General features: G+C 37.6%; 3 protein-coding genes across 7 annotated transcripts in view; 2 read left to right on the forward strand and 1 right to left on the reverse strand.

The window, feature by feature from the left end:
• Positions 1 to 351: 351 nt before the first annotated feature.
• Positions 352 to 5,272, forward strand: terb2 (telomere repeat binding bouquet formation protein 2). 2 transcript variants are annotated; one of them, XM_020713639.2, is made up of 8 exons: positions 352 to 1,774; positions 2,225 to 2,306; positions 2,394 to 2,533; positions 2,898 to 2,959; positions 3,048 to 3,109; positions 3,184 to 3,260; positions 3,667 to 3,758; positions 4,159 to 5,272. In XM_020713639.2, exons 1-8 carry the CDS (start codon positions 1,711 to 1,713, stop codon positions 4,201 to 4,203), a joined length of 624 nt encoding a protein of 207 aa, XP_020569298.1. In that variant the 5' UTR covers positions 352 to 1,710; the 3' UTR covers positions 4,204 to 5,272. The 2 variants fall into 2 exon arrangements, with proteins under 2 accessions (XP_020569298.1, XP_011489204.2); XM_011490902.3 differs by lacking the exon at positions 3,667 to 3,758 and having other exon boundaries at positions 360 to 1,774.
• sord (sorbitol dehydrogenase) lies at positions 5,089 to 8,906 on the forward strand. Its single transcript, XM_004067027.3, has 9 exons — positions 5,089 to 5,271; positions 5,376 to 5,409; positions 5,810 to 5,974; positions 6,220 to 6,379; positions 6,904 to 7,022; positions 7,137 to 7,202; positions 7,553 to 7,731; positions 8,189 to 8,310; positions 8,441 to 8,906. The coding sequence occupies exons 1-9, from the start codon at positions 5,218 to 5,220 to the stop codon at positions 8,604 to 8,606; spliced, it is 1,065 nt and encodes a 354-aa protein (XP_004067075.1). The 5' UTR covers positions 5,089 to 5,217; the 3' UTR covers positions 8,607 to 8,906.
• Positions 8,907 to 10,074: 1,168 nt separating this feature from the next.
• The window catches only part of apba2 (amyloid beta precursor protein binding family A member 2), a 53,471-nt gene continuing 41,899 nt past the window's right edge, over positions 10,075 to 21,646 (reverse strand). For 3 of the 4 annotated variants that reach the window (XM_011489571.3, XM_011489564.3, XM_020713649.2), the window contains 8 exons: positions 21,554 to 21,589; positions 19,386 to 19,472; positions 17,099 to 17,284; positions 15,522 to 15,701; positions 13,089 to 13,301; positions 12,856 to 12,975; positions 12,566 to 12,706; positions 10,075 to 11,264 (listed from right to left, as the gene is read on the reverse strand). In XM_011489571.3, the coding sequence (XP_011487873.1) occupies positions 11,193 to 11,264; positions 12,566 to 12,706; positions 12,856 to 12,975; positions 13,089 to 13,301; positions 15,522 to 15,701; positions 17,099 to 17,284; positions 19,386 to 19,472; positions 21,554 to 21,589 (1,035 nt within the window). In that variant the 3' untranslated portion in view covers positions 10,075 to 11,192. The remainder of the gene's footprint in view (positions 11,265 to 12,565; positions 12,707 to 12,855; positions 12,976 to 13,088; positions 13,302 to 15,521; positions 15,702 to 17,098; positions 17,285 to 19,385; positions 19,473 to 21,553; positions 21,590 to 21,646) is intronic. The other variant, XM_020713654.2, reaches the window with a different exon arrangement.

The raw sequence follows: 21,646 nt of genomic DNA on the forward strand, positions 1-21,646 counted from the left end.
AGTTTTAAATGGTGCAGTTTTTTTCTTGTATCTACACATTGTAGATAAACATTGTGACTTTTTTTTGTCACTGATGCCCCCCACTGTTGTAATCCATCTACACCCATGCTGAGTAAGGTGCGTCTAACATGGCTGCGCCTTACTCAACTTTGAACTGTATGTATGTATTTCTGTTGTATGTCTGACCTTGTTCGAGTTGTACTGGAAAGAAATTTTGTGTGTCAGTGTATGCTGTGCATTTGAAAATAAACCTGATTCTGAAATGTCATAGAAATTTTAGACTATTTATGGTAAGTGTAACTCTGCTTTCTTCTCCTCTTAAACTTTGTGCTCAGATGCAGAGTTGTCGCTTGCTATGAGACCACAGACACCTGTCAGAGTTTTTTATTTTTTCAGGGACTCCTTTCTACTCTGTCGGAATGGTGCTATAAGGTATTTGTTGAGCTTCTAAAGATGCCACATAGGAATATGCTGGATTCTACTGTTCCAATATCAAATAGGTGCAACTGAACTGTGAATTGACAAATCTATGTTTAGTTTCATCTGCGCTAAAAACAAGCTCCATGTCTCTCTGGGAATCATGAAAGACTGTTGTCTATCAAAACGAAGTAAAATGTGCAAAACCACAGTATTTTCCATGTCTGTCATCTGAAACAGTCACAAACCCCAGATCCTTCCTGAATACCGGTACTCTAGATTACCTCTCTCAGGGTTCTTTGTTGGGTCTTTTTTTTTTCTTTTAACAAGTTTTCATATATACCAGGATTTATATTTAGAAACTGTTTTTTCTTACCACTGCTTTGTTGGAGTTAAATTTACCTTTTGTTTAAAGTCGGCATGGGCTGTGATTCAAAACAGACAAACTGTCGGAAGGATTTAAAACGTGGATGGATTCGAACGTTTAATTAATTTTTACCAGACTAAGACCGAAACCATTATATTAGTATAATCAAAATTAATAAATGGTCACCTAGTCCTATTGAACATTCAGTAAAGCAATTTAGGAGTAACCATACTTTAAACTAGAACAGAAGCATAGCTCTGTGGTTGTGTAATGTGTTTTCAAACAGGCTAAAACACAGTGATTTTACTGACATCTGGTGACAGGTGTAATAGAAGTGTGTCAGAAATCAATTAAACCGTAGGACCCAAAATGCAGGAGACAACGTTGGTGCGAGAAAATAAATGCTTTAAAAAGACAAAGCATGGCAGAGGATTTGACCAAAATGAGTTGAAAACAAAACACTCAATTAACTGAGGATGATTAACTGAAACGAACAGCTGTGGATAATTAGCAAATGAAACCGACAAGTGAGACTGTACCAAATAAGCTTGAAAACAAAACAGTACAAAAACAAAACACGAAAAACATTAAAAAAAATAAATAAAAAACCCACACAATTTTAGTGTAAAATATGAAAGATTGTAATAGCAAAAATCAAATAAAGACACAGCCAAGCGTGACCTTATGTTAAAGCCTCATAGTCACGCTGAAAAACAAGAGGGGAGGGGCGCTATTTCTCTTCTAGCAGAGCGATTACGTAAGCGGGATGCACTCGGAGGCAGGGCGCATTTTAAGGACTAACACCTGCTCAGACAGTCTTTACGCATGCCCATTCCAACACTTCCGGCAAAATTGGCGGGAAAAACAGCTCAAAATATATGTAATTTTAAACTAGCAAACATATTTGGGACTTTCCTATCAAAGTTATGTTTCAGTGTAGGACGGCCTGGTTTTCCAAAAGTGTGAATGAGGCACACCTCAAGTTTTGGGGTAAGAAATCTCTTTCCAACGGCTTCAAAACACAGATAAAATTGTGTATGTATTATTGTGTTATTGTAAAGTAATAATCTATTGTAAATATAGCTCCTCAAAAATACCAAAAATAAAAGTAAAAATTTTTGTTTTCACATGTAGCACAAAAGTATAGAAAGTTATATAGAAAATGTGATTTTTATTTTAAGTAAATAACTACACATTAAACTAAATGTCTAGTGTAGAAATTCGATCCTGCATATTTTAGATGCACCTGAACCCACATATTTGTGTGTGACCATAGGAGTACTATATATAGGAAAAATCAAGGTAAAATGTGGTAAATTTCCATTCATTGTGATGTCTTGGAAAAGGTTAAACTTTGAGTCTCCAAAGGACATGTAGAATAACACACACTTCTTAGATCTGCTTTGCTGGTTGCTTGTTTTGATGATACTTCTCTGGTAGTACAAGAAGGTGGGACCATCACAGGCTGGAGAAAAGCCGATTTCATCTTTAGTGAGGATGCAACATCCTCTGACACTTTAAGGTGAGACGAATGCTAGAATAAGAAAAAATAAAGAAGGGATACAAACAAATGGAAAAACCATTTCACATTTTTATTTCTTTTTTTAAGGATATTTGAGAGCAAAGATTTCCTCTGGGACAAAGTGACAGTTTTTCACAGCTTGTTCCTATTGACCTGTGAAAAAAGGCAGAGTGTGAAATCCGTATGCATTGGTCATTATGTGCTACCCCCAGTCCCAGTGCAGAACGGTGAGGATTACAACACGTTTATTGATTCACTGTAAGACACAAGTATATGGTATATACTTACTATAACTATATGAAGAAAGAACACTTTCACACAGCTTGTCTATGAAGATCATTATTGCCATCAGTGCTCATCTGTGGAAAAGCTGTTGCTTCATGTCAGGGAAAAAAACATTCAGAAAAATTGAAGCCATTGCAGATGTCCTAGATTTGCTTCTGGTACCTACAGGATATTTTTAGTTCTTGTTGTCTTTTAAGTGTATCAAGTTTTCTGTCTTTAGTTCAACCCCCCTCCCCCAAAAAGGTTCCTCCAGGCTTTAGCTATTCTTTTAGTTGTAACTAACTTAGTGTATTTCTATTGTTAAAGAGATGAGAAAGGCGGTTGGAAGATTGATTTGGGAGGGTGAAAGTGATCCATCAGTTACACAGGTAATTGTACCATTTAGGATAACATTTAGGACAGGTGGATTATGTAGGGTAATAGTTAAATATCCAAACTGACAATGTTTTTTTGCAGGAAAATTCAGTGAGTAGTAAATGCCTGGATGAGGAGAGCGGAGAAGAGCTCAGCGTAAGCAAGTGTGTTGACTTCACTGTGAGTCTTTGGAACTGAAGTGGAATTTGCACTTTTTTAATCCAGTCTTTGTGAACAGCTGTGAACCATCTGATGAAGATTCATCTCCTGAAAAGGAAAATCACCTAAGAAACAAAGCAAACGGTACTCTCACAGGTAAATTATTTGCACATCAAAGCTGCACTCTGGTCATCTTTTGTCCTGTTGTAAAAGCCTTCCCAGTTGTCTAGTTATGGTTATGCCATTTTTTTTTAACTCTTGATTTCTAGAACAAGGTTTTTGCAGAGTGACTGTAGTTTATTATAGATTGTTGGTGGGACTGTTGGTGCAGAGCCCCCCCCCATCATCCATAACTGAGACACATATGCATATATGTACACTCTCTTCTGCTAGCTTACAGCCCCAACACCATCAGACGTACATACGAAGACATGCATGACAAACATCAGAATGGAGCGGAGTAGTTAGCTTGTGACCTTCCCAGCGTATTTTCTATGTCACAAATACACTCGTTTTCAAAGGTCATGTTTTTCACCTGCTCCTGTGATTGCACTTCCTTTAGGTCAGGAGCCGAGCAGCAGCGTTCTGGATGAACAGCAGTTGTCTCACAGCACATTTACTGAGGCCATTTTGTTCATCTTACTACAGATAAAAGTGTGAATAAGTCTTTGTTGGTTTGGTTTGGTATTCTTTTTATTCTTTAGTGATACTAAAAGTGTTTATCTTTATTTAAAATAGGTCAAAAGAACATATAAAAATGGTCAACTTATCTGTTTTTTAAAAGACAAAAAGATTTTTCCTTATCAACTTATATGTTAAAGTAACAAGATTTCAGTTCATCTGGAAGCAGTTAAGCAAAATCTTTTTCAGATTTAAAGTTTTTTTTTTTATGGCTCATCAAGTTAGATCAATTTATAATAAGCCTATTTTTAAAAAGTGAACGTCTATATTCTAAATTTGAATATTGTCCCTGTTGATTGTTATTTATTGATTCATATGAAACTCCCCAAAAAAATTGATGGAGGTTTGCTTGTTTCTTGTTTGGTTCCATCAGGGTACATCAGCATGGACAGCCTGCAGAAATATTCAGGTGAACTGAGTGATTATTATCCAAAGCATTTCCCATGCTTGAACTGTGGAGCCTGCGTCTGTTTGACCCCCCCCATAACCAAAAGAAAGGCTGACAAAAAACTTGACACAATCTAAAAATGATGGACGCTGTATTTTGTCACAGTACAGTGTTTATAGCAGTGGTTATTAAACATTTATGTTAAGGTCCATTGTTGCCAAGCTGGGCCTTTTGGAATGCCTACATTTGGTTTTACAAAAGCATTTGATTGGTTGATTTGCAAGAAACCAGTTTTTCTTCCTGTTTCTAAGTGAAATAAGATCAACCTCTGCTGTTTAAGATTATTTAAGATCAACTATCGAGAAATAAAGTTTTTGTTAGACCAGATACCTTCTGAGTTGTTATTTTGAGTCTCTTTACTTGTTTCTTCTTTGTTTGATTTGATTAAACCAGCCATCATTGTTATCATTTGTTAGGCCAGTTTCTACCAGAATCCCAAAGAGCTGATGCAATAAACCAGTTTCTCAGTTTAAATATCACTTGTCTCTTCTGTATGATTTGTACTGAAAAGAAATGGAAACATGTCATTTTAAAAACTATGCAGAAGAATGATTATTTGTCTTAATAGGTTTACATCCTGGTTCTGTCTGTTTGTCAGTCATTGGCTCTGCCCAAAAGCCAGTTAAAATTGTTAAAAATGTTCGATTTTAGTTAGCTTTCTAGTGAGTTAAAATTAACACCTCAAAATGTTCATTTTTTTATAACGACTGGTACTTTTACTAAATAAAAAAAAGCGGACTAAAGGAATTTCCAAAGCGGTTTTCAGACATCAATGGATTCGCGCTCACCCCTCTTAAATGGACTCTTCCGCTTCTAGCTGACCAATCAACTGCTCTGTTGTGAGAGCAGCCCCGCCCTCCGAGACTGTTCTTACGTGAGGGTCGTGTATGTGTTTTGACACTGACAGCGTCTGACGAGCTCTAAGACTCTGCCCTGAAAGATCCACGCTCGACGACTTTATTTTGTCCGCGTTAGGCTTCCGTCATGGCTCAGGAGAATCTGTCCGTGGTCCTACACTCTAAGGGAGACCTCAGGCTTGTACGAAACCCCACATTCTTATGACAACTTTCGCGTTCGGCTTGCAGTTCAGTTGGCACGCACTGAATGGCTTTGTTTTCTTCTGAAACGTTTATTGTTTGCAGGAAAACCGCCCCGTGCCGGAGCCAGGACCGAATGGTAAAGAAAGTCTTTTTTTGGGAGGGGGGATGGGGCTGCATGTAGAATTGTGTTGTAAGCATGGAGCATTCAGAGCACCTCATTGATCAGTTCAGAGTCCAAGCCTCCGCAGGGCTTCCTTTACTCTCACTGTAGCAAATGCAGTAAAAAAGACAAGAAAGTTTGGTTTCAAAAGATCAAATTCGTCCACTGGAAATTAAATCCTTTTTTTATTTTGTTATTTTTATGCGTGTGACATATTTTTTAACGGAAAATTTACAATAGACAAGCTTTAGATTTGCTTCTTTCTTCTCAACTTCAGATCAGTTGAAAAATCCTTAAAATAATTGTGATGACTTCCGTTTGTAAAATGATCCTAACATGAAAAAGAACAAGACTGACTGTCATGTCTTGCATGTAGATGTTTTGCTGCAGATGCACTCTGTTGGAATTTGTGGATCAGACGTGCATTACTGGCAACATGGCCGAATTGGGGACTTTGTGCTCACAAAGCCAATGGTCCTGGGACACGAGGCTGCAGGAACAGTGGTGAAAATTGGCTCCCAAGTCAAGCACCTTAAAGTTGGTGAGTGCAGCCTGTTTGGTCTGATTTTTTTCCCCATTTAGAAAAAGCTTATCAGATATGATATCTGCACCTGGTCTATAGGGTTTCACAGATTATTTAGATATGTTTATCTGTTTTGTATTATTTACCGCCCCATAAAGGACTCAAACAAAGTGTCTACCTTTAGCCTTATCTTTTTACAATGCTATCATCAGTTCATACTACAAAGGAGTCAGTTTTTGCACAGTCTTCTTGATTTTTCTTAGGGGACAGAGTGGCTATTGAACCTGGCGTACCCCGCGAGATGGACGAGTTTTTCAAAAGTGGACGATATAACTTGTCCCCCACCATCTTCTTCTGTGCCACACCTCCAGATGACGGAAACCTGTGCCAATACTACACGCACAGTGCCAACTTCTGCTACAAGTAACAGTCTTTTCAACATTGCATTTAGGCCTGCACTATTTATCGCAAATTTATCGCTATCACGACTTCAAGCTGTGCAATATCCATATCGCAAATAGTCAGCAAAAATCGCAATAAATGGTAAACCTTAAATGTGCTGAAACAATCTCCATGGCAACTTGAACTATTTAATAAATTAAATAAATCCCTGTAAGCATTTGAGCAATCAGATGAAGCCCTTCATGTTGTTGACCAATCGGATGGAGCTTTTCTGTTAGATGTTGCCCTCCTAATTAGAGGAGGGTCATTTGGAGAATTTGGACTTTTATTTAAATGAAACCTTTGCAGTGATATGGAAATGTTTTTGCTATTTGTTAATTTATCGCAAGTTATATTGTCTTCGCAATATTGATCACTAATATCGCATATCGTGAGTTTTCCTCATACCGTACAGCCCTAACTTCATTACTTCACACCAAGGACATGATGCCATAAATGCCTCTTGCTTAACAAGCAGGTTTTTGTCTGACACTATTTCTGTCCAGATTGCCTGATAATGTCACCTTTGAGGAGGGGGCCCTCATTGAGCCTCTCTCTGTGGGGATCCATGCGTGCCGCCGGGCGGGAGTGACCATCGGGAGCTCCGTGCTCATCTGCGGTGCAGGTAAACTGAACTCAGATTAGTATCACTGTCTAAGCCAGTGATGATCAGTCAGCTGAATCCCACAGAATATTATAAACTGATGCCTGAAGCCATCTCTCCATGTCTGCCACATAGGGCCCATTGGGCTGGTCTGCTTACTTGTGGCAAAGGCAATGGGAGCTTCTCAAGTCGTCATCACTGGTAACAAAAACTTTTTAAATTGAAATCTGGAAAATTGACAACAGTTTAAAAATTGAAATGGTGTCAATGAATTGGAAGTCAAAGTGATTAAATGTATTTGATTAATTATCACCCCAAACGTTTTCTATCAACAAAACATGTTATATTTTGAGTTCTTCATTTAAGTGGGAAGAGCTGCTAAGCCACTCCAGGTAATTGTTAACCCCATCAGGAATGTTAATGTTTAATGTTTCAGTGTTAAATCTTCAGGCCTCTGACAGTGACATTAGAAAAAACATTCTAACAAAATGTTTAAACATACCTGCATTCAGTTACTGTCACCTGTAACAAGCCTCTCTTTGTGTGTTCAGATTTATTCCCGGACCGCCTGGCCAAGGCCAAAGAACTGGGTGCAGACTTCCAGGTGACGGTCAGCAAAAGCGATAGCCCCCAGCAGCTGGCCAAAAAAGTGGAGGACCTGCTGGGAGTTCAGCCTCAAATCACCATCGAATGCACTGGTGCTGAGAGCTGCCTCCAAACTGCCATCTATGTATGTTTTCAGAAGGATCTTCTTTTTGTGGAGACCCGTGAAAAGAATCTTTACTGCCTTTAGAGGTCTAAATGTAAAAAAAAGAAGATGCTGTTAGATCCGTTATTCAAGTAGTCTTGTATTCAAATCTTACTGACCTGGAGTGTTTTGATATTGAACAACTTTACTGTTTGTTAATAGTTAATTTTTGTTCCTTTTGTAGTATTGGATTAATTTGGGCTTAAAATTATACATTACATATTAAAAATTTCACCAATTATATCATCTGCCACACGTAATATCAACTAAAACATGGAGGTATTAACATAGTAGAATACATTAATTCTTTCTGATACATCCAAAGGTAAAAAGAAAAAAAAGTCATCATTGTTTGTTTCTGCATTTCCTCATTTTAAATAGTAAAATTTATCCAATATGATAGAACTTTTGTTGATTTATTTATTCTATTTTAAATTAGGGAACCCGATCTGGAGGTGTGGTGGTGTTGGTGGGTCTTGGGGCCGAGATGGCAACTGTTCCTCTGATAAATGCGGCCGTGAGGGAGGTGGACATCAGAGGGGTCTTCCGCTACTGCAACACGTGAGGAAACATACCTTCTTTTTTCAGGTTGCGTCAGAATAAAAGTGTGTGCAAAAGCCGACAAGTTCGGAAATAAAATAAAAAAATTACTTTTAAAGACAAAACTTTTGTCTTATTGCTTTGTTTGCAGCTGGCCTATGGCCATCGCCATGCTGGCTTCAGGTAAAGTGAACGTGAAGCCCCTCGTGACCCATCGCTTCCCTCTGGAGCAGGCAGTCCAGGCCTTCGAGACCACCCGTCAAGGGCTCGGGATAAAGGTCATGTTAAAATGTGACAAAAACGACTCAAACCCCTGAGCCCACACTCTGCAGCGACACAAACCAAACCAGCTGGAAGTGGCTCCGGATGACGAGAGCAAGCTGTACTCCGACCTCAGTTAGACAACAGAACAAGTTCAAGGTGATGAACCCGCGTTGCTGTGATACCAGATCTGCTGCTTTGACACGATCAGCTGTGGGTGAATCCCCCAACTGTTTTATTACTGACCAAGATTTGAAAATACATTATTTTCTGCAATATTCATTACTTTTTCATACAAGCATGATTTAATGACTGTTATTAATTTTTCAAAATAAATCTTTTTCCAGCAAGAGAAATTGCAAAACATGTCATTTCTTCACCTAAAGAACCTGCATTGCACGCCCTTTACCACTAGAGAGAGCCGGAGGCTCAGAGAAGAATTCTGGGTGAACAGCTGTGACAGGAAAGATGTTTCTAAAATCCATTCATATGGGAACACAGTGATTATCCTTGAACTCTCTTTACATTTACTGTAATTTTTGTTTTTGTTTTTAGGGTCAGATTTCAATCACAACAAACAATTAGTTGGTTCATACCTTTTAAACTTGTGAATGAGCAAACATTTAATGAAATTCTATTACGATTTACGAATTCTATTACTGTTGAGACAACTGTGTTGTAATATTGGGTTATATATAAAAAAAACTGAATTGAATCCTAACCATTTTGTCTGATCAAAATAAACGTCTTCAAAAACATACTTTTAGTCATGTTTATCCCTTGTGCTATCTTAGATGACCCCACCCTCACATTGACGTGTTCTCCCTACCATGACAAAGGTGGATAAAGGTGGAAAGATTTCATGTAATCCATGGACACCAGTGAGGTTCACAAATCATTGAAGAAAAAAGGTTCAGAGCACTGTCTAGTGGGTCTAGATGACCCAACTCCCAATGTTAAAGTGCCTAGGATAGCACAAGGGTTACGGTTGTATTTAAGACTAAACCAAAAAGTTTTTTTGTAATGAGGCTAAACACTTATCAAAGCCAGAGCTTTAAAAAACTTTTCCTGAACGTGGTTGTTTTTTTAAATTTTCATTTGAAAAATAGAGCAAACATTTATCTTGATGCTGCAGTTTTGTCATAGCCCTAAAAACATTATGAATGTGCCTTATGCAGCGTTTCAGCTGAACAGCAGTGTCATATATTTTGTTCATTCAAGCAGAAAATACCTCCAGTGGGTCAGCTGAGCTCCCAGCCGCTATCAGCCAGACATAAACCTAAGAAAAGAGATGAATAATGGTTCTCTAGATAAAGGAATTCTGACTGGAAATCAGCTTTACTTCACAGAACATTATATGTACTTCTTTTCTTGATTGTTTTGGGGCTTTAATTTAAGGAATATCCCACATCAGGTTTCCATTCCCCTCCTGTTATAGACGAGTTGGTTTGGCTTTTTGTCTCACTGTTCATCTTCTGATAGAACTGAAACAAGAACTTTATAAAAAAAACAAAAAACCTCCAGACAGGTTCAACTGAGCGTTTATTATCTTGCCACAATGACATGATACTAGATTACGAGGCATGCACACAGATAATGTTCATACGGTTAGAAGTACTACAGTGAGGTGTGAAAGCGTCACTCTGGGGTAAGGCTTTTTTTTTTTTTATCATCTCTGTCACAGTGTGTGTGATTCGCAGCGCTCTCTGTTGGCGGGCCGGTGTCCAGTGGAATGATAGCGGTGGTTAAACCTGTGTGTTCTGGTTTCTCATCATTAGCACAATACTAGTCGAGGTTCTCTTTTATGCACAGACATTTTAATACTGCTCGTGGAAATGAGACAGTTCATACACAACACGGTTACATTCACAGTCCAGTCTCCAAGAGAGAATCAGTCAGAACAATAAAGATGGATGTGGAGGGTAAGCACACGAGAGAAACGGCATCCATGTGACCTGATATCAAAAGCATAACTACTGCCATGTTCACTGCTGCTATATGGGCGAGCGGCATTTTTGTACATGAGATTTAGAAAAGACTCGCCGCTCAGAGGTCGCAGTTGTGTATTGCCTTAAAATGTGGTAACTCAAAAACGGATATGGCGTTTCTCCCATAATCCCCCTCTGTGGGTGTCGGTTGGATGAACACGACAGCTCAGCACATTCAAAGACGCAAGTCGTTTTCACGCCTGACGACAGAGCTTTGTCTGCCTGCAACTTCAAGAATTATTTACAAACGCAGCCGTTCCACGCTCCCCAGTGTTAGTTAAATGTGTATTTACATGGGAAATAAATAAAGGCAAATGTCAAAATCAAATATTGCATCACGAAAATTCCGAAAACGTTACTCAAAAGACAAAAAAAAAAAAAGTACAGACAGGACAACCATCATTTTGTCACGCGCTGCCTCTTCAGCTCTGATGGATTAAGCGAGTTTTGTCATTAAAATGGCCTTTGCATGTCAGGGGGGTTGGGGTAAAAAGGGGGTGATGATTAAAAATGAAAGTCATCAGCTCAAAGAAATTAGAAACAGAGATTCGAATGGTCAGAGAGGAGTAATCCTCCCGCCAGTGGACACTCTGCGTGTGGTTTTGCACGGAAAGATGAGAATCCGGATGCTTACAGGCTGTTGTTTATCTTCATCTATATGTATATGGGTGTTTCCTGTCCTGTTAAAAGCCTGAACATGGCTGCCGGCATCGTCTTCATGTGGATCTGGAAGAAGACAAAAAGATTACAGTTTTGTTGAAGCAGACGGGGAAGACGGTCTCAAATCCTACAGAGAAGTCCTGGAATTTCAGGTTTTAATCATGTAAACCTAAACATTCTGATGGTATTTATTGCCTTTTTAATGTGAATTTGAACATTTTTAATGAAAAAAAAAATCAGAATTAAACAGTGCGGAAAGTGTTTACAAGTAACCCCGTACTGCACTTTTCAGTCCTTATAGAACATTTGCATTCAATTTTTCCAAACATAAAAAAAACTGCAAATTGATCTTAATCTTAATCCTCTTTCTACGCATGCAGGATTTTCTTCTTTTGCTCCAGGGCAGGAGTGAGTTTACCTCCTTCCAGTCCAGCCAGCATACCTGCTACTGTTTAATCGTTAGGCTGCATGATAAATCGACACCAACCAGCTGTGGAAGCAGTGACTCCATCTGCTGGGTTCTGGATGTTTACACTAATGTGCAGATCAGAACAATCAGTCTCTAGGTTTTTTTTTTCTTTGGATAAATAGTGGATGATGAAAACATTCAAGTATTTTTACTGAAAAATGTCCCAGAAGAATTATTTTTTTTTTCTTTTTTTTTTACTTTTTATTAGAGAAAATACAAGTAGGTATGCCAAATGTATGGATTATTCTGTCAGTGATTTGTTAAACCAATTCATTGGTTGATTTGAAATTAAAGTTACAATACCATTCTATGAATCTTTAATTAGATTTATTTTCCTAGCACCGTTTTTTAAAGGGTCATTACAGTCATATCAGCTGCTTAACAGGGGTTAGCATACCTCCTGCTTTTGTGTGGATACCAACACTTAGGCTACGTCTGAATGCCCTCACTACTCCCTAACCACTAAAACACTATATAGTGCCCTGGATTTGAACGTAACTTGAACACATGCTCACAACTTCTTTTATTTCTTAAATTGCAAATACGACATCACCCATTTGCCAAAGTAAAAACCTAATAAACATGAATATTTTACAAGGACTATTAATGATAAATTCTAATGATCAAAACTTTACAAAAATAATGGATATAAAAAAATTGTAAAAAATATTTTTTTAAATGAAAAATCACTCAAACACAATGCACTGTGGTCCATATTTGCCAGTTTAGTGAGCATCAATACACACTGTTTTTTTGCAGAAACTTTGGAGAAATTTCCAGGGCACAGGATTTTGGAATTATGAATTTGGATAGCTTTACAACATGAAAGTAATGAGGAAATTCCAACACAACCAATTTCCAATGGAAGAGGATTTTGGTTTGTGAGGATCGCTCTAACCTCGCCAACGGAGTTTGAGAGGGCCTGAACAATCTTCTCGTGTGCTGTGGCCACCACGCTCTGGCCGTTGATCTCGATAATCCTGTGACCCACGCGGACCCCCCCTCGCTCTGCAATGCCTCCACGCATCAAACTGCATATCTGCTCAAGAAATTTAAAGAAAATGTTCTTGTGTCATTCTGTAGGAACTGAATCCACTTGAATACCAGTCAGTGGGGTAAAAACACTCCTGGTGTTAATGACAGAAAGTCTGGCTCAATGCAGATTTTTAAAAGGTGAAATATCCTCACAATGCCATTCTGGACGCTGAAACCCAGCTGATATTTCAGATCCGGTCTCTTGATAAGGACGGTGGTCACAGGGGGACAGCTGACAATGTTCATTTTTACCTGCACCTGGTTCTTTAAGCCCTTTAAAGAGACACACATCATCAACCTATGTCAGGAATTCACCGGAAAATGTTGCTGAAGACAATCTTCAAAGCCCTCTGCAGGCACACTGCACATCCTCTCTCTCTCTGCACCTTAATGATTCCCTGACAGGTGGCGAGTGGCAGCCCCACGAGGCTGGTGTTGTTGATGGACATGATCTGGTCTCCGATGCTGAGCTTGCCAGAGCGAGCAGCCGGCGCTCCGTTCATCATGTTGGCCAAGATGACCGTGGGCAGAATGGAGCCCCAGCCGGACTCCACGATCACCACCCCCAGGATCTCGCCTTTGCTCTTCTCTAGCTGCAACTGGGGACAAACAGCTGGATGCTTACTTTTATTTTGAAGATAGAGTCCCCTGCTACAGCTCAGACCAGAAATATTACTTAAACCTGTAGGACAACAATGTGCAACTCACATTTTTATAACATATAAACTCTAAATTTAAAAATGATTGTTCCTGCAGCTTATTTCCAAAATCGGAGCAGGAATCTATGACATAACTGCAGGGCAGAGCTGGAATCACGAGGCTTAACAATCTATCATTGGTCAGAGATTTAGAAATGCAGAGCATACAGGGAAGGATTAATGTCTGAGGGTGTATAAAACTGCAAATCAATCAGCTGCAGTATCTGTGAATCGCTGGATTTATAGAAATGTTACATTAATGAACAAAGGCAAATTCATCTTCTAAACTTGCTGAAGTTGTTTCTGTTACTCTGAAAGTAACCATCACTGGATTTATCTATGAATGCAAAACATGCATTCAAACAACAATTTACAATTGACAAAAAGTAAAATTACAAACTTGTACAAGAATATAGTGACATGAGCACATTTGAAAACCATTTTACTCAAGGTGTTTAATAAGTAATAATAACTTGTAGAATCAACAATTTAAAGTCATAAAAATTTAAATATAAACATGCAAAGAGAATTTGCTATTCAATTGGAAAAAAAGCTTTTAGTGACTCACCTTCTCCTACATGGATGTTAAAAATGTACATCCATTTTTAAGCTGTATGCCTGAAGTAAGGTGAAAATAAAACACAGACCTTCCAGGATATAGGATGTTGTAGCCACATCTGCAACTAGATTCACCGTATTTTAAGCTTGCAGCTCCAGGGAGAAAAATAGACATGTCTCTAATAACATTAAGCATAATCACAATTGATTTTCTAGCTTTATTTCTGATTCATTTAAGGTTTAACACTAGTAACACACCACCATTTCTTTTAAAAAGTGCTGAAAAAAGGCCACAAATTGAAATAATCCCAAATGATATTCTCCTGTCCAGTGTAAATTATTATAATTTAGAATTTTTTAGCTTGTGCAGTAACTAGTTGAAATGAATTAAATTAGAAGAAATAACATTACTGAAGATTTTTGTTGTGGATAGTTCCTTTTATGGAGCTTTGATTTGTGCTTCCTGTGAGGGTTTTGTCACATCATCCTTGCCCTAATTGTGGTTGCACTTGTTGTGGCGGTGTCTCATTTAGTGGCTTTTTTGTTTCCCTTTAATTTAAACTTTGCTTTGAAGTGGCCAATTCAGGCAGTGTCCCACAGCCACTACGCACTTCTACGCATATTGCACGGATGCATAATTGCTCATATGTAAATATATGTGGAAAAATGAGAAAAGTTGTGGTTTTTAAGTAAGCTATTCGCAGATGTATCATGAATGAACCACGTTAAAATCACAGACATAACCCACGCAAAGAACACGTAACCCAACGTAAAAGCCAAATATGGCCCAAAATTCATGCCTCAATTAGGTAATTTTAACATATTTGCGTCGTATACAGCATTTAAAAGTTATACATCTGTGGTATGTATGTGTAGTAAGATGGTTAGACATACGCGGAAAGCCACAAATTTTCGAATGCATCTTGCAAAAATCACGCACAATTGCGTAAGAGTTACATAAAAATTGCGTATAAATTATACAAAATATGCATAAGCTGCTTAATTAGACCAAAATCTTTTTATAAAATCAAAACCGACGGCCAAGAAGGAAAGCTATAATAGAAAGGAAATGTCACTTCAATAGGAAGTCTCATTATTAAAAGAGCTGAAAATAAAATAAATTTGCATTGATTGAAAATACAAAGGCTGAGACCCTGCAGAATACTGATTGTGAAATGGTTGTAAACATTATTTTTTTTTGGTTAAAACTAAATTATAATTTTACATAGCTTATTGTGACAGTCTCCTTTTTTACAGATTTAATTGTATTTTTGTGTTGAATTTCTTTCCAACTCCATCTCGCTCCTATTTGTATTTTTCAAGCCCAGTGGTAATAAAAGAGAAAATAAAAGGAAGTGGACATGCTCAGAGCAAATTTACGTATTCTATCTGACTTTTTAATTACTTAAATTAGTTTAAAGCCATTATATGTGTGGCTTCCTCACTGCCCTGCAGCGTCTAAGTGCTTCTCTCTTTTTTAAACATTTCCTGCAGAGACAGAAAGGAACATCTGCAGTGAAAAAGGCGTACATATTTGTTCTGTCTGGCATTATATATACCAACCTCTTTGCAGTTTTCAGAGTTGGAGAAATGAATGAGGTCATCATTGTACATTTCCTGGGTGTTGATGATGTCACTGTACTCCTTCTGACTCAGGTCCTCTGGGTTAATTCCATTGGCTCTGAGGAACTCCTGGTAGGCCACGCTGAAGGCCTGACCTATGGACTGAGCAATGAGCTGGGCCTAAAAACAAAAAGTCAAGCAGCAAGTTTTTCTTTGACAGGATGTCATGTTTTCTTTAGACTGTCTCATGTGTTCAACACTTTAGCAGAATAACAATATATTACATGTATATTACTTTGTATTATCAAATACCTTCTTTTTGCAAAGAGATGTAATACTTATATCTTAGCTGGAAGGAAATGTAAAAAGAGAAAATTGTAGTTTTTCCTGAGTTTTCTGCCTGATGGATCTTTACAGATTTACCAAATAAAGAAAAATTGAATTATTATTTCTTCCTGAGAAAAAAAAATCAAATTAAGCAAATTTTCTGTTTTTCTAAAGTAACTTTCTAATTTTCAACACCTGCTCCAGAAATAGGGAAAAAATGGCAAAGCAATCGTTAATTAGGACTGCACAATAAAAAGTCTGAAGACAGAAACACTCAATGCATGCAGCGAGACTTCAAAATAACAAAAATGGATTAGAAGTTGACACATGAGCAGCTGAATGGTTCCATTAAAACTCCGGCCGGCCTTTAAGCCCTGGCAGCAACAGAAGATGAAGAGGGGACAGATTGGATCCCAGCCTTCATAGCATTTGGCACAAGAAATGAGCTGCTGGCTCTTCTGAGTTACATTGTTGTCGTTGCCAAGTCTTTCCGTATCTGCCTCAGCAAAGCAAGCAGCGGCTCCACAGAGTTAAAATAAATAAATAAGAAAATAAAAATGAAAAGTGTCCAGCCAATTTGCATCATGGCACATCAGTGGGCTGTTCCAACGATTTGTAAAAAGCGGAAAGACAATTCTAGAGGGGCCACTTAGTAAATACAACACGAATGTGAAGAAAGATGAAGAACTTATCAAAATTAAAAGAATGTCTTTAAGTTAAATAAAAGGAAGGATTAAAAATTGAGCCATTGTATATACGAGAGCTTTTTCTCATTTTTAAAGACCCACTCCATTAAAACCATGTTTTCTATTGTTCTTAACATGTTTTTGTGGCATTTTTCTGAAGAGGGAGGACATTTATAAAGAAAATTAAGCTTAAAATCAAATTTCTAAGTATTTCTTTATTCAAATCGTGAATCAGGAAAAACAGAGTTTGAAATTCTGCTCATTTTTGATGAAGAAAATACGCCGGCTGGACCACAAGTTCCCTGCTCTGAAACCTTGGCAAAGGGGCAGGGACGGGGGAGTGGTGTTGCTAAGTGGCAACAATCCCGCCCACAACTTAGAGGTGAAATTCTAATGAACAACAGCTGATCTATGGAAATGACACAGGTTTTTTTGGATTTTGGCTAAAGTCGTAATAATCAGAATAATCATAATTAAATATCTCAAAACTTGATTGTACTGTGATTCTATCCCTAACATACATGCAGCTCAATTTAAATGTAAAAATGTATCTTTGTCACTTACATCCTCTGACTCAAACACATGGCAGATCATCTTGTACTGCTTCTTTGCCTCAGGTGCTCCAGGGGTAGTTTCGATGCAGTCCTGCGAAGCCGTTCGAGGCATTCGGCGTCTTGCCATCAGAACCACGATGTTCCCAATATCGGCGATGTAGGAGATTGTGCGAAGTGCATTGTCCATCATTGTTTCCTGTCAGAACCAAAACATGAAAGAAATCCTCCATAGTTCAATGATGGTGTTCCAACAATTACAGTACTTCCTGGGAAGTAATAAATCTAGTTGTACCTCACAATAACTTGTTTAATAGTGAAAGTGGGTGAGATTATTAATAAGAGTTCAAAGTTGGGTCAGATTTCATCCTGAAGGGGGGAACTATGTTATTTCCATACTATTTAGAGTACCCCAAGGTTCGATTCTCGGACCCATTTTATTCTTTTAGATTTATTCAACTGGGAAAGTCCTATTGATATTAAAACTCTTGTTTTAATAGAGTTCTGGTCAGGAGGAAGCAGCACATTTGAAATACATATTGTTAAATTACACAAACACAAAACAACAGGAAGAGACAGATTTTAAAAACGTTTACATGTTGTCTGATTTACAGATCTTTAAAATGTTTCATGCTCACTAAAAAAGCTTCATAATCATTGACTCAACAACAAAAAATCAGAACACAATATTTTTGAGTTTCTGTTAGAGGCCAAAATCATCACAATGACATGCTGTAACTGAGGAGATCAGAAAACATGACTGCCAATTATCCTATTTTTCATGACGAGCTGGTCTGCAGCATATTTGTTTGCTTTTTGACACAGCTTCATCATCCACTGAGTACAGGGAGTGAGTTAAATGCATTATAACAGGAGAGAAAAGAAGGTCTCCCTTTGATTGCATTCAACACAGCTGTCTAATCTGATCACAGGCCCCCAAACTCCCGTTTACACACATCAAGAGTCAATCCTGCTCATCTGATGATATTGAGCAGCTGCAGAAAAAAGTCAGAAGTGCCCGTTGACTGGAATAATGTATTCATATTTGTAAAATATTCTTAATTTATGTAGACTTTTCAATTTGTAATGATTTTGAGTCCTACCTTTTTATTTTAGTAATAACTTGCATTTAGTTCTTTTTCGCTCTGTGGTGGTTTTATGACCTACACTGAATACTTTTTGGTTCTTTTCTTTCGCAGTTATCTTCAATTTAACTCACTCAACAAGCCGTATTCAGGCTGGATTAGGATTCTGGCCACAGAAGTAGGGCTTTTTACTTGTAATTTTCTATATCAGATGTGTCAGAACCAGTAACAACCAGATGGAAAAAGGAGGAAGACAGACACTGCATTGCAGTGTGTTATTTTCAGCCGGGTGGCTGCCCACACTCACACTGGTACATTCTGACACTCCACTCAAATGGCCAAAGCATGAACAGGGCAAAAATGTTGAAAATGGATCTTCCATCACATAAAGATTTAACTTCTGCAGAGAGAAAAGAGCCACATTCATCATGTCTGAGGTGCTTCTGCCCACTCAAAGTTTGCTTTAAAGAGGTTGAAAAACTCTTTGACAAAGTTTTTAAATTCAAAAAAGTGAATTTATCAAAAACACATTAAGTTTGTTTATACATGTGTTACACACACAAGGCAGAGGTGTCCACATATTTGAACAGCTTTGGGCAGTGATAGCAATCTCCACTGCCACACAGTAAAGACTGAATTCTGCACTCTACCACATTCGTATCAAATTTTGGTATTTTCAGTTACAGCCATAGTAACTGGGCAAAAGATACACAGGCAACTAGTTTTATTCAGTTTAATCAGCACATCAAAGTCAACTTCATATAGTACGTACATTTAGTAACTTTTGTATTATTTTAATTTTAATTCCTATCAGTTGTCTGAGGAGTTTAACTTCCTTGTTCCTTCCTCCACTCTCAGCCCTTTGTGGTCCAAAGGCATGGGTTCTTGATTGTGCATCACATGTGAATATAGCATCAGAAGAAGAGGGGGAACCGAGGTTGATAATTTGGAGATGCTATTGAACTATGGAACTACTTAACTTAGCAGTTAATTTATTTATAGTAATCATAATTTTTGTCAAGTTAATAATTTAAATGTTTATTTAAGACAGTGTTTTATTTAGGGTCTTTTGGTTCCTTTCCATTTGTGTCAATGGTCTGATCAGTCATTATATAACCCTTCTAATGTGCCTGGTCTTCAAGTCAGTTTGTTTCTTGACTTGCTTTTATTATCACCTGAGGGACGAGATGTTGGACATAGACACAAAGCACTTACTTGTGTGTCTGCATTGAGGACTTTTATCCTCTGGGTGGAGATGAACAGATCGACCTCAGTCAGAGTTTGAGTGTCTCCATCAGCATTCTGAAGGGAAACAAAGGGATTCATCAAAATGAAAACAAATATTTGAACGATGTTGGTGTTAAATGCAGCAAATACGGAAAAATCCACTAGTGCTAAGCTGTCCGTCCAGCTGGTAAAATGTTTCCCTGATGTAGGAGTGGTTGAGTGTAAAGGTGAGGTGGAAATGACAGAAAAGGGAGCTTTTGGCGTTGTGGTAATTCACTTCAGCTCTCTTGGCACGAGGATTGCAAGCTGGCATAGAAATACAAAACAGCTTAACTCTAAACCTTAACCAGCTGGTTGTTACATCAGTGAGAGCAGAGTAAGCTTGTGCACACTTCCCTGTAATCTCTATGATATACAGACTGATAAAAATATATTTGCTTTAGTTTAATTAGGACACTTGAACATCCAAAGTAACAATACCATAATAAATGAAATGAAAAGCTGTGGGAAAGATTTGGATTTTAACTGAACTACTTTTAAGTTGTGGATTTATTCTTGTACCTTGTTTTTTGTTTTTCCTTTGTAATTTTAGCATGCTCAGGGTAACAATGTGAATTTATAATCAACTGTCAGAGAAAGGAAAAACATATGAAACCAGCTGATTAAATAACCGGACAAGCTTTGATGGTTGTAGTCATACACAGTCCTTCCTATGGATTCCATTGTAAATATGTTTATTTTTTTGCAATTAAACTTTCTGTCAATCTGCGACTTCTCCAGTGGACAACTATTTGCATGGTCCTGATTTCAAAAAATTTGCAGCAAATTTAAGATAAGGCAAGCTCTTGATGTGTCTAAAAAAGTAGTTATACGTTTTTTTATGGTAGAAACCATAAGTACTTAACAAAAAAGAAAATAAATATTTACATACAAAATATTTTGTAACATTTTAATAGTCACAAACAAATATGAGCATATTTTTTTTCTGTAAACAAATGAGTCTGTGATTATTTCAATTTAAGTTATTAATACTTCAGTTTTAGTTATTAATAAATTAACTAAAAGTCAAATTTAAAAAGGAAAACAAAAATTAATTCACAAATTTAACAATTGGAATTAAGTTCCATGACCGACTGAAATCCTCTAAATGACAAATCCTCAGATGCTGTCATTTTTATTTTGCTGTGAGCTCCAAGCAGGCTTTTATGGAAACCCAAATTGCAGAGCTTTTTTATGAAAATCATCAGCTTTGGGTTAGTTGGAGTAGCGGAAAAATGTCCCTAAAGCAAAAAGTCCATATCGAGAGAGAATCATGTATTTTAGCTGTTACATCAGTTTGGAAGCCACTTGGCCGTAAGTAGAGAAGTTAAAAAAAGGTCTTTTAAAGAAATGCTTGAACTAAACTGTCTCAGAGGCTCTTAAAAGCCCATCATTTTCCGCACTCTAAACCACTATTTCCCTGAACAGGCTCTTCTGCAGACAAACACTATAAGTGTAAATCATACCTAGTCGTAGGTTTTGGTAAAAGTTGAGTTTGATCAATAACACCATCCCAGCTTACAAAATAACATTGTATGATAAATGCCTTTTAGAAATGAACTTCAGCTTTATTTTTTATTTTATTCATTTAAATATAGCTTTTAAAAATCAAGGTTTTGTTTTGTAATAATAACAGATAATTATAATTCATTTCTTCATCCCACAAACCCATCAATTAACAGGGTCTGTAGGCAATAAGAACACATAGAGCTAAATCCTCATGACAGCCTCTGTCATCTGAGGACAACAAGGGTTTTTAAGACTTTACTTCAAACATTTGGCTGTAATTGGTCTTCGAGTAAGGTATGTATAGGTTTGGTAGCTTGGAGTCTAAATCCTTTTGAAATAATTTTATCAAAAAGGTTTAATTCTCTGACAAAAACTGGAATTCCACATTGGATCATACTTCCCATTTAAAATGAACATATTAATGTTTTTGTGTGTCGACATGAACGTTTTTTTTTCAAAGACAGAAACAAATGTTGAAATCTGTGACACCACTTTGAAGTCCGAGACACACAGATGGGAGAGGAGGTAACAGAGGACACACGGACAGGCAAAAATGCGATGAAAATGAAAAAGTGAGAGTGGAAGGAGCATGACCCGAGGTTACACACCGCCTTTTTCTTGATTTTGGCAGCCTTCTGTACTCTCTGGTAGGTAGGCAGGAAGGCAGGCGTTGGGACGGGACAAAGTCAGCAGATACAGGA

Source organism: Oryzias latipes, chromosome 3 (assembly GCF_002234675.1).
Source record: "Oryzias latipes chromosome 3, ASM223467v1".
NCBI classification, from domain to species: Eukaryota; Metazoa; Chordata; class Actinopteri; order Beloniformes; family Adrianichthyidae; genus Oryzias; species Oryzias latipes.